At 42.2% G+C, this 12981-nt stretch overlaps 1 protein-coding gene across 1 annotated transcript in view; it reads right to left on the reverse strand.

The window, feature by feature from the left end:
• Positions 1-2961: 2961 nt before the first annotated feature.
• PPEF1 (protein phosphatase with EF-hand domain 1) overlaps positions 2962-12981 on the reverse strand; it is a 65739-nt gene continuing 55719 nt past the window's right edge. Inside the window, exons 13-17 of the mRNA XM_075913813.1 lie at positions 12539-12681; positions 11559-11665; positions 6668-6831; positions 5655-5739; positions 2962-5047 (exon numbers count right to left, since the gene is read on the reverse strand). Coding sequence (XP_075769928.1) covers positions 4863-5047; positions 5655-5739; positions 6668-6831; positions 11559-11665; positions 12539-12681 — 684 coding nt within the window. The 3' untranslated portion in view covers positions 2962-4862. The remainder of the gene's footprint in view (positions 5048-5654; positions 5740-6667; positions 6832-11558; positions 11666-12538; positions 12682-12981) is intronic.

A 12981-nucleotide genomic window follows, 5' to 3' on the forward strand; every position in this document is an offset into this window, starting at 1 on the left:
AGGGGATGAGAGGCAGCATGCAACACCTCCAGCTAGCTTACAGAGGACACTTTTCCAGAGGTACCACTGTAGCTGCTTCTTTTCTGTACAAGCCAAGTACCTCCCATAGCTTGGTGTGAAGTGCTTTGCCCCCTAGCCATTGCTTGGGAAGATGCTCTTCTTTCTTTTGCGCATAAGTTATTTTTAAGCCAACCTCAAACTCCACCGCCAGAGTTATAATCGCCGTAGTGGCACTGTTTAGGGCTAGTGCTGATCAGAAAAACTGGAAATCGTGACAAGTTTTGTGAAATCATGGCAATAACACCCACAGGGCATTTGGGAGAAAATACAAAAAAAACAACAACAAAAAAAACCCAGCAATGTTACAACATCCTGTTTTGATATTTTGGGAATAAAACATATTTTTCAGCTCTACAGAGGAGGCATGTATAGCTTCACTGACATAGCCCACTCTCTTAAAATCTTCTGCATGATGCATCCGGTGTCACGGCATAGTATAAAAACCCGAGGAACACAGAATTCCAGTTTTGGAAAGCAAAGTTAGCAACAGCTGCACACAATGCAGCGCCCTACACATTGGGATTTTTTAGAAATCTGAATTTTATAATACATCACACAATAAAGTGTTCCCTGTAACAGGGTACTGCATGTCTGCACTCAAAGCAGATAATCACATGAATTAGAAAATTCAGCTCCCAAGACTGATGCTCATATTTGTTCTTAACAGCCCAAAACAATGCAGCTGAAAGGTATAGCTTGTCAGCAAAGAACAGTAGGTGCTTTGAATTTCTGGATCAATAATTTATTTCCAAATTCTTCTCAAGCAACTGGAAGCTTGGGCCTAGGTCTGAGGTGTGCACATTTCTAGGGGTGTGTGTTTTTAGTCAGTACAAAACTAAATTTACATAAAATAGTTAATACAATTTAAATGAACATTCTCTACATACATGTCCCTAAATCCTGATGTGCCCTGAGGCACAATTAGTATCCTAAGGAAATAACATACAGTGGAGATGTACAGTATAGTGTTAAGAGCATTCATGAGTGTAGGTTTTCCTTCCTATCTGCACATATAGGGCTTGAACCAAAGCCTGTGAATGTTAGGAGGCCCATTACTATTTCACACACAGGTGAATATATTATATCTACTATTTTCCCATCAACTGCCAATTTTATCCCTCCAGCCTCTGTCCCCAGTTAATCAGGTAGGCTTTGTTCTTTATTTAGCTGTTGCTATTGGTTACCATGGTGACTCATGCAGTGCTTAATTTGTGCCAGAGCTGCTTGCTGTACCAGGGTCCCTTACCTGCATGGTGTCAGGTCATACATCCAGCTATTGTTGCTCCACTTTTGGCTTGAGGACTCCACTAGTGCATTGGTAAATTGTTGCCTTAATACATCACTCACTCACCCCCGCACCCGCTGCAGTATTGTTCTTCTGGGGTTTCTGCCTCCTCACAGGTTCTCATTACAGCTCCGATATGGGCTGCTTCCCATGCTTTATTCAGAGCTGAATGCCAGGTCTGCTTTTTTTCACACCTTATAAAGCAGAGCATGCCATACATTTAGTCAGCAGGCATCTGAGCTTGGTCACAGGTTCATTTAGTCACATGATCTTCCCTGCACATGTGCGCGCACACAGTACATTTTAGGGCCCATTGTTTCAGAATGTCTTTGTTGATCTGAACCAGGACTGCACATCCCATTTCAGCAGGCAGCCTGCCTGTGCTCTCTATGCTTGGATGGCGGAATCCATGAAGGGATTCTTTGCAGACTCAGGACCAGAGCCATACATTTTAGGGGGTATTTTCTCTGAAAAAATTCTATTATTCTAGTAGTGCATGAAGAATAATTCACATATCAGTCAGTACCAAGACCAAAGCATGGGAAAGCAATCTAATTAGGAGTGTCTGCCTCTCAAACAAGTCTCAGGTAATAAGACATGACAAATCGTTGGTAATCATTGTGGTTTGGCACAAAAACAGGTGCCTTTTCTTCTATTCAGTATCTTTTGTGTACATGCTTTAAGTAGAAAACACCTAATGTAAGTATAGTATGAAAGTACAGTAAACTTCCGATAATCCGGCACCTTTAGGACCCAGGGGGTGCCGAATTATCAGATATGCCGGACTATCAGAAAGGGGGCTATGAGGGTCTGGGGTGGGGTAGGGGAAATGGGGGGGTGATGCTGCGGGACCAACCCGGCAGCACCCCAGCTGCTCTGCCCCAGCTGTCCCCAAGTTAGCTGCTGCTGAAACTGACCAGTGGCTGACTCGGGGAAGCCCAGGGCAGAGCAGCTCCAATTGTCTGGCTGCCTGGAGCACTTCCGGGTTTCAGGTGGTGCCGGACTATTAGGAGTGCCGGACCACTGGATGCTGGACAACTGGAGTTTTACTGTATTTGGTATTTTTTGGTGATTTCTAGTGCTACTAATTTAGGCTACATCTAAATGTAGGAGTACAGGGTCTTTCGAAAAGGTGCCCCATTGTCGAAAAAAACCCGCATCTAAACTGTGGTTTCAGTTTCAAAATGGTGCTTGTTCAAAACAACCCCATGATGTGATTATGCAAATGAAGCATGGGATATTTAAATCCCCACTTCATTTGCACTTTCAAAGTGCTTCATTTACATCCCTCTGCTGACAGACGGGTGTAGTTTAGACGTAGCCTATATGTCCCCAAGTACCAAATTATGCCTCCTTCTGAATGGAATCTGCAGAGTATCATTTTTTTTACAGTACCTGTAAGTCATCTGCAGTACAACACCAGGGCTTCCTATCCTGGAGTTCATGTTAATGTTAAGATGGCTTTTTGTGTATTTCCTAACTTTCCAACTTAGAATGGGATATACTGAAGAAAAGAAAAATAACGTATTATCAAAAGTACATTCATTCCATAGAAAGCAAAGTCTTCTAAAGATATACTGCAATAGTCAAAGTAATTTTGTTCTTTGTCAGTACAGGCTGAATAAGAAAACAAGGGAAAATAAAAGCCATACACATTTCTATTTGATATTGTCATTTCCCCCCAAATCTTAAAGCCATTTTTTCAATAAAAATGCACTTTCTTTTATTTCTTAGAAGTGAGTTTGCATTTTTGAGACAGGAAGTAGTCAATTTTAGCAGTTTCAAAAAAAGAGAACTCAATTCAATTTATGTACTCTTATTTCTTTGCATATTAAGCATCCAAGTGTGTAATCACTATGGGCCTGTTTCAAAGTTTGTAGCAGTCAATGAAAAACAGGACAGCTAAATCCTGTACTTCTGTCTCAAGCAAAATTCCCTTTACAAATAATAAATAATGGGAGTTTAGCTTGGAAAAAAAGAGAATGTTTTAGGTTAAAGACAGATTTTAAAGTAAGACTTCACTAGCTCACCTCTAGGCCTTTATTATGCTACTTATCGCCTTTTTATGACATTAGTTGATCCTCCCTTTTTGCAAGCATTTTCTGCCTGCACACTTTTTAGTTGTCTCCACACACAAATTCTGCTGCTTCTGTTTAACCCTAATATCACTTCTAGAGTGACGATGGCCACCTATTCTTCTTTCTTTTATTCTCCTTCAGAGGAGTGTCATTTGTTGCAGTTTAATAATAGCATAAAATATTCTATACTATTCCATGCATACATTTAAATATTTCCTCCTAGTGACGCACACTCACTAAGTTTCTTAATATCACACACATTGCTTTCTTGAAATCTAAACCCTTTGTAAGACTATGCTCCATGAACCCATTTCATAGGCCATTCAAGTACAAGAATTGTTGTCTTTGTGTTAAAGCATTTTATGCCTTAGTGTCACCAAACTTTCCTATTACCATCATTTTCATAGTCAATTCCTCCTTAAGGAAATCCACATTCTACTTTGTGATTCACGCAATACCAAATTCAGTGCAGGAGGACAAAAGATCACATTTTAATTGCTTTGAAAAAGATTTTTGTTTTGTTATTGACCATATATTTATGCCCATTCAAGACATGTACTTTGAGTTCAAACATACTGGTTCTCCACACTGATCATAATGAGCTCTCTTCAGGGGGGTGAACCATAAGGGCATGCTTTTCAAAGGCATGCTCATTAACTACCCATGCGCATAGCGTAAACAGGAACAGGAGCATATACCTTTTGTCTCTAAATAGGCTGTGTGTGTAAACAATAGTAACAGAGGTAGTAGTAGTAGTGAGCTGAAATTATTAATTTATCAGCATCATGCAAATATACTAGTTTAAATGTAGAATCAGTTTCTGTAAATAAGTGATTCTCCTCACATTTTTCAACTTTAGGATAGCAGGTCTGAAGGATCCCTCTACTTTCCCCTATAATATCCCTCACTGGAAGCGCCTTCTTGTCAATGAAAGAGGACCAAAAAGGACTTATTTCAGAGTAAATCAATTCTCATCTTTGAGGACTGCTGTTGAGCCACAAAGAGAAGTTCATTTTACTTCCCACAAAAGTGAAAGGTGCTATATTGGCACTGATAATTGTTCCCAATGGCCAGGTGATAAAGAAACAAGAAATGGAATCAAAGGCGTTGCTAATACGGCAGTGCTCTGCTCTCCCACCAGGTAAATAAAGACAGCCACTATCAGAAGGCAGTTCGTTTTTAACTTCTTCTCTTCTCTTCATTATTGTTCTTCAGTTTAGCAGCTGTCCATAGTTTATAGATGGCTGAGCATCGACATCCCAAATAAGCACCAGACTTCTGGTTCTTCACCTCATACGGCTGCCATACAGCTTTATGAGAACAAGCAGTCCATTCTTTCTTACACCAGCATTATGTTTCTCAGTGCAGCATAACATCACTGGCAGCTGGGCAAGTTCTTGATAGGAAACTCCAAATTAAATTCTGTTTCTTTACTGGCTCTACTTGTTTTTGAATTTATTAACCACATGAAAGGCCTCTAAAAATTCATTGAAGTCAATGCTGCCATCTTTGTTGACATCAATGCTGCGAGCTAAGTTGTCAATAGATTCATCATCTATGTCGATCTTGAGATGAGAATTAAAGAGTTTCCACGTCTGGCGAAACTCCTCAATGGAGATCAGACCTAAAGGAAGAGATAGAAGAGAGAAGAAATGCACTATTCTATTCAACCTATCTCCCCTCAAAAGGGCTATTTGCCACCTACCTCCCCGCTCGATACACAATCATTTCTACATCAGAAGTAACAATGGGAAGGAGGGAAATATGACAAATAAATGACCAAAAATGGTGAAGGCATACAGGAAATTCTTCCATAGCTGTATGCCAGCCAGGAGCACCCTGAGGCGGGCTGCGGCAGCTGGCGCCCCAGGCGGAACGCGTGATCAGCGCCCCACCTGCACGGCCGTCAATGGACTGACATCATCATCAGGCACCCTGGGTGCCCCGTGATGTCTTCATCAGGCGCCCCGGGCACCCTGTTGAAGGTGGCGCCCTAGGCGACGGCTGAGTCTGCCTATAGTCACAGGCTGCCCCTGACCCCAGCCCTTATACAGGACTGAACCAAAAGACTTTAGTTAGCTCTCAATTAACCAGAAGTCACTCATTTCTGGTTTTTGCATCAAGAAGGAAAGCTGGGAGGATAAGAGTCAGATAAAAACAGTTTTAAAATTAGAACAACAAATATACGCTTCCTAGACCTGCAGTAGTAAGCAGAAATTTTCCTAATATACCTGAATGATCTTTGTCAATGATGTTAAAGATTATCTCCAGATCAGCTCTGTATCGGTAGAGGGTTTCCACCAAAGCTGGTTGTACCTATGAAGATAATGAAATTAAATGCCGTGGGTAGATCATACCTCAATCTGATTTAGATTAACAGGACAAACACTGTACAAATCTAAACAACAAAACAAATATACAAAGCATACATTTTCAAATATTAAAAAGACTCCTTTAGCATAGCTTCAAAGAGGTGATTTTCTGCCTGACTGTTTATTGGTAAGTCTTTCAGTTGCCAGACACATTGCCACTAGATGGCTAAGAGAATTGTTGCTGGAATAAGTAACTGTTAATGAAAGCACAGGTAACCTGCTGGGGTACTGCATGTAGTGCACTCAAAGACACAAAACTTTAAGGTGAATATGGAAAGTGACCTTGCTGTTCTTTGGGAAAAAAAAAAAAAAGGAAACTGCAACTGCAGGCTGGGCTTTCGAAAGGACTCAGCACCCAGAGCTTCTATTTAGGTAAGTTCACACTGTAAGTGAAACATGACTGAAGCACAAGGAAGCATGCCCATGGTAGTTTTAATCTAGCAATCACAGCTAACTACATAAATGGAGGCTCTGGCTCCAGCCCAGCCGAACAACCTGAGTATATATCCAGGGTCCCCATCAGACTTGCACTCAGGTGGCTAGTCCAAGTACAAGCCCATACCACCATGTGTTCACTTGCTACGATTATTCATGCAAACTAGATTAAAGGTTTACTACCCATACAACAATCAGACCTTTGCTTACGGTGTAGATATATCCTTCAGTCACTTTAGAAAATGGACAAATGTTAAAAAAATTCACTTCCTATTTAGAACTTTTTGAAAATATGACCCTTTTATTTAGCTTCCAATATGGAAAAAGCATTTTGAAAATCTGGCCCCAATTCTGAGGGCTGAACATTTTTTAAAAACTGGTCCTAAGCATCCAAGAACACGTTCCTCTAAGATTCAGTTATGATTCTTCTCCCTCACCTCTTTTATAGGTGGCTCTATTTCCAAGTCATTAAAACTGGAAAGATACTCAACACTTCCATCGGGGGCAAGCTGCACCAACCGAGAACGCAGAGTCCTCCATGGGAGAGCCAGATGTAAAACAGATTCCATTGCTGAGGCCCATTCAGTGGCAGAAATCCTTCCTGTCAAAATGGATCGTTTCACTGTTAGAAATGATGCATGAATGCACTCTCCCTAACTGCTAGTAATTTTAGTGGATGTTTTTCTAGAGATGCAGAATAGTCTAATGCAAATATGCTGACAGAAAAATCAGACAATATTTAATAAAGTGTTTCAGTACATTTGAAATAACTACATACTGAGCACTTACTTTATTCAAAAGGAGTATCACAGAGCTGAGGTCCTGCAAATATGTACTATAGCTGAATTACCATGAACAGCTGACAAAACAACACAAGACACAGAAAACGTGACTTGACTGTTTAGCTCGGTAATGGTGTTTATGACCTCAACATTTAGGTTCTCCACTTTAAAGGGCATTGGGGTGAAATAGTGTCATAAGGAAAAGATTTTTGAAGCCCAAAGATTTTAATCTCTACTCCTGTGCAAATGGTCCATATATCAACCAACCACAAATTTACCTTCACTTGATATCTCTGGGGATGTCTACACTACAGAGTTATTTTGAAATAACTCCCCTTATTTCAAAATAATAAGATGAGTATCCACACAGCCAGACCGTTATTTTGAAATTATTTTGAAATAACGGGCTTGATATTTCAAAATAATAACCCCTCATTCTATGAGGAATAACATCTATTTCGGAATTGCTATTTTGAAATAGGGTTAGTGTGGACGCTCGGCTGCTGTTATTTCAAAATAACTACTCCCTAGTCATTCAAAGTAATTACTCCCCAGTGCTTCCTGGGGCTCTTAAGTCAAGATAGCGTGTCCACATTAAGGAAGCCTGCCTCAGACTAATTTTGAAGCTTCCCTGTAATGTGAACGTGCTATTTCAAAACAGTTATTTCAGGAGTTATTTTGAAATAACCTGGTAGTATAGGCATAGCCTTGGGCTACGTCTACACTGCAGGCTTTCTGCACAAGAATGACTGTGCTTGCACAAAAACTTGTGGAGTGTCTACACTGCACATGCGTTCTTGCACAAGTAAATTTACAGTAAAGCATAGGAAAAGAGGGCTTCTTGTGCAAGAGTTATTCCTCTTCCCACGTAGAATAAACCCTCTTGCACAAGAGCTCTTGCACAAGAAGGCAGTGTGGACAGGCAACAGACTACAATGGCCATCAGAGCTTTCTTGCGCAAGAGAGTGTCCACACTGCCATGGATGCTTTTGCGCAAGAACTCTTGTGAAAAACAGTTCTTGTGCAAGAAGCCTGCGATGTAGATGTAGCCTTGGTGTTTGTGTTTCTAGTTGCATTGCCCAATGGCTTCACCCATTTTAGGCACTTGTCAGACTATAAGGAGGAGATTCCCACTCTCTTAACTTTTTACCCTGGCCCTCACAGTTCCCCTCAGGCCTAGCTTTCTGAAGGGCTACGTCTACACTGGCCCCATAAAACGGAATAGTCATGCAAAGCAGGTAAGTCAGAATAGGGAAATCCGCGGGGGATTTAAATATCTCCCGCGGATTTAAATAAACATGTCCGCCACTTTTTTTCCGGCTTGGGGAAAAGCCGGAAAAAAGTGTCTAGAACTGGCGCGATCCTCCAGAATAAAGCCCTTTTCCGGAGGATCTCTTATTCCTACTTTCAAGAAGCCCTCTTTTCCTATGCTTTCAAGTAGAAATAAGAGATCCTCCGGAAAAGGGCTTTATTTCTTGTACTTACACAAGCATTGGCAAAGATACAGTAATGAAGGGCCAACCAGAAGACCATTTTCTAGACCTACTCCAGTGGTATCTAACAGCAGCCATTTGACAAGCATATTTAGGCCCTGATCCTCTGAAGTGTTGAGCACTAACTGTAAGATGCTGAGACCCTAAGAGCTAAGGGCAATGTCTACACTACAAAGTTAATTCGAACCAACAGACGTTAGTTCGAATTAACTTTGATAGGCACTACACATACAAACCGCTAGTTCGAACTTAATTTGAACTAGCGGAGCGCTTAATTTGAACTAGGTAAACCTCATTCCACAAGGACTAAGCCTAGTTCGAATTAACTAGTTCGAATTAAGGGCTGTGTAGCCACTTAATTCGAACTAGTGGGAGGCTAGCCCTCCCCAGCTTTCCCTGGTGGCCACTCTGGGCACCACCAGGGAAACTCTTCTGCCCCCCCCCCCCGGGCCCCGGAGCCCTTAAAGGGGCACGGTCTGGCTACAGTGCCCATGCCAGGTGCAAGCCTGCCAGCACCCAGCCAGCAGACCCTGCACCTGGCATGGCTCGAGCCAGCCACCCGCTGCCACCCAGCCCTCCGCCTCTTCCCGGGACCAGGCTGGCGGCTCCTGGGAGCCTGCCCAGGTCTGCAAGAGGCGGGCACCCGCCCGGTCTAGTGCAGACATCGTGGACCTCATCCACGACCTCCGCACTAGGCACAGGAAAGTGGCCGTCTAGCGCAGGATAGCTGTCAGCCTGGCCACCCAGGAGCAGGTTGGCATGAAAATCAAGGTGATCCAGTGAGACCTCCGACCCTGAGCCCTGAGCTTAGAATGGCCGTACTGGGTCAGACCAAAGGTCCATCTAGCCCAGTAGCCTGTCTGCCGACAGCGGCCAACACTAGGTACCCTGGAGTGGATGGACCGAAGACAATGACCAAGCCATTTGTCTCTTGCCATCCATCTCCAGCTTTCCACAAACAGAGGCCAGGGACACCATTTCTACCCCCTGGCTAATAGCACTCCATGGACCCAACCTCCATGACTTTATCTCACTTCTCTTTAAACTCTGTTCTAGTTCTAGCCTTCACAGCCTCCTGCAGCAAGGAGTTCCACAGGTTGACTATTTGCTTTGTGAAGAAGAACTTTCGCTTATTAGTTTGAAGCCTGCTACCCATTCATTTCATTTGGTGTCCTCTAGTCCTTCTATTATGGGAACTAATGAAGAACTTTTCTTTATGCACCCTCTCCACACCACTCATGCTTTTATAGACCTCTATCATATCCCCCCTCAGTCTCCTCTTTTCTAAGCTAAGAAGTCCCAGTCTCTTTAGCCTCTCTTCATATGAGACCTATTCCAAACCCCTGATCATTTTAGTTGACCTCCCCTCTCCCACCCTCTCTCTTCCCCTCTCCCACCTCCTTTTCCCAGTCTCCCCGAGTTTTGTTCAATAAAGAGAGTTTCTATTTTTGAACACACATGTCCTTTATTTTGTACATGAGGGAGGGGGGCTAGGGATGGGTAAGTGGAAGGAGGTGAGGGAGGAATGGGGTACGAGCCCCCGATGGGGAGGACTGGGCTGGCTCTGCGGGCTCCTCGGGGTGGAAGCTCTCCTGCAGCCCCCCGATTGACCCCTCCTCCCCGGATGGCATCCTGTGGCGAGTGCAGCCGGGCTGATGGCCGAGTGCTGTGATGTGCCGAGTGTGGGCATTCAGGGCACTCCAAGCCAGGACTGCTTTGCTGTCCCTCATCGAGTTAGACAAGTGAGCAGGGAACCCCTGAGAACTGTCTGTCCGAGGTGGAGGTCGGGTCCCTTTAAGCACAGCCCTCGGCTAGGCTGAGACAGCAGCTCCACGCTCTAAGTCCTAATCTGATGCCCTGCCGGCACTGCTTCCGGCCAGCGTTAACTTCGGTTCAGGGTCCACTCAATGTGGACATGCTAGTTCGAATTAGCAAAACGCTAATTCGAACTAGTTTTTAAGTCTAGATGCGCTAATTTGAATTAGCTTAGTTCGAATTAGTGCTGTAGTGTAGACATACCCTCACTGACTTCATGGGTAATTGCTGCCCTTCCCTTCATTCACCATGTGTTCTACAGATTCTAGTTTCTTCAGTGGATGCCATTCATTTGAAAAATATGTTGTGCTACTGAAATGGAACAATTATTAAGACAAACCATACTCTTAATAAAAAAAACAACAACAAATGGTCTGGTAGCACTTTATAGACTAACAAAACATATAGATGGTATCATGAGCTACCATCTATGGCCACGTCTACACTGGCAGCTTCTTCCGGAAGAACAGATGTTCTTCCGCAAAAACTTGCTGGCTGTCTACACTGCACGAGTGTTCTTCCAGAAGTAAATTTACAGTATAGCGTTGTAAAACAGGGCTTCTTCTGGAAGAGTTATTCCTCTCCCCATGAGGAATAAGCCCTCTTGTGCAAGAGCTCTTCCAGAAGAGGCCACTGTAGACAGGCAACATGAATTTCTTGCGTAAGAAGCCCCTATGGTTAAAATGGCCATCAGAGCTTTCTTGCAGAAGAGAGCGTCTACACTGGCATGGATGCTCTTGCGCAAAAGCACATGCCAGTGTAGACGCTCTCTTGTGGAAGAGTTCTTGTGCAAGAAGCTGCCAGTGTAGACGTAGCCTACATGTTTTGTTAGTCTATAAAGTGCTACCAGACCATTTGTTGTTTTTCTTTCTGTAACAGACTAACTCAGCTATGCCCTGAAGCTCCTGTACTCTTAATGCACTCCAGTGTTGAGGAAGTTTGTTCTATGCACTGTTTATAAGTCTTTACACAGAAAACTATCCTACATCAAATAAATAATAATAATTTAATACTAATAACGTACTAATAATATATCAAAATAATTAGTTTTGGGGGAATTTTACAATTGTTGCATTTGGAGCCATAGCAAAATTGCCAAATTCCCCCAGATATTTGCTAGCTGTTAACTACATCTTAGAGAGAGTGGATTGCTGCATTTGATAATGCTGGCAACTTAATTTTAAGAGCCAATTACTTTTATCTGAAAATGAAAGGAGGGTTGTGGGTGGCTTCAATACCTGTGTAATTTGGGTCATACTGTTGGAAAGCTGCAATGAGTTCCGATCTCCGGCAGTAAAGTTTCTCTCGTAATGACTTCAGTGCAGACCATTCAACTACACTCACTCTATGAAGAAAATAATCAGAGAGAACAATTAAAAGATTGAAATTCTCTAGCCCTTCAATTTTTTCCATGTGCAGTATTTCTAACAATCCTCTGTAACAAACAATATCCATTTAGCGATGAAGAGTCCTGTGGCACCTTATAGACTAACTGAAGTGTAGGAGCATAAGCTTTCATGGGCAAAGACCCACTTCGTCACATGCATCTGACGAAGTGGGTCTTTGCCCACGAAAGCTTATGCTCCTACACTTCAGTTAGTCTATAAGGTGCCACAAGACTCTTCGTTGCTTTTGCAGATTCAGACTAACACGGCTACCCCTCTGATAATATCCATTTAGGAGCTGTGCAAAGAACCCTTCCAAAATAATGACATTAAAAGCCAGAAAGAATTGTCTGAGCTTATCTGGTGGCTAGGCAGAATTACACATTTAAGTAATAAGTCCTTTAAATTAGCAAAGATGGCTACAGTGCCATGCGCAGCAGAATTATGCTGACAAAATTCCTGGGCTGATTCACAGCAGTATTACTCCACTGTTATGTCATGGTATTACACCCATATGGAAATAGTGTCATACAATGGTGAATCAGGCCCCAAATATATCCTACATTTGCTGTTTTATATAATTTAAATCCTCGATAATTTTTATAGACCTGCAGATAGCTCTGAAAAAACAAATTAAAGCTGTTGGAACCCTTTTATCTGTTATCACATTAGTTTTTAAATCTGTTTTAAAAACAAGAAAACCCAGTAAAATAAATGACAATGCAAATACAATTAAACCTCTCATGTAACCTCTAATGTGAACAATTCACCTATTCTGGGTTCATGTTGATACACTTTACATGTGTCCATTAGATAGGTCATCCATACTGTACCTCTGGTGAAGAGTCTGTTTGCGTGTGGATTTAGTGACTTGATATTGCACAAAGCGAGGTATTAAATCAGGATTCAGTTTAAGATAAGCACCACGATTGCTGCCATCCTCATAGTAGTTAGAGGCAGAAAAAATAGTGATAACCTGATTATAAAAGACGGATAAAATCAATGGGATTGAGTAAAGCTGCCCCATTTGGGGACTGAAGTTTAAAACTGGTTTTAGTGAGACCGGTTACAAAATTAAATAAATCAAGTGTAAAACCATAATAATATATAAGCCTGCAATGGCCACTCAGCTAAACAAAATGTCAGCTCTAATATTACCTATTTGATTTATTCCCTGAAGACTTCAGTTTATAAAACAAATAGCACTTAGCTACTTCTTGCAACACAAGCAACATTTCATTTGGGCTCTAAATCATGGTTTTGAATCTCCTTCCCT

The sequence above is a fragment of the Pelodiscus sinensis genome, chromosome 1 (genome assembly GCF_049634645.1).
Source record: "Pelodiscus sinensis isolate JC-2024 chromosome 1, ASM4963464v1, whole genome shotgun sequence".
Taxonomy (NCBI): Eukaryota; Metazoa; Chordata; order Testudines; family Trionychidae; genus Pelodiscus; species Pelodiscus sinensis.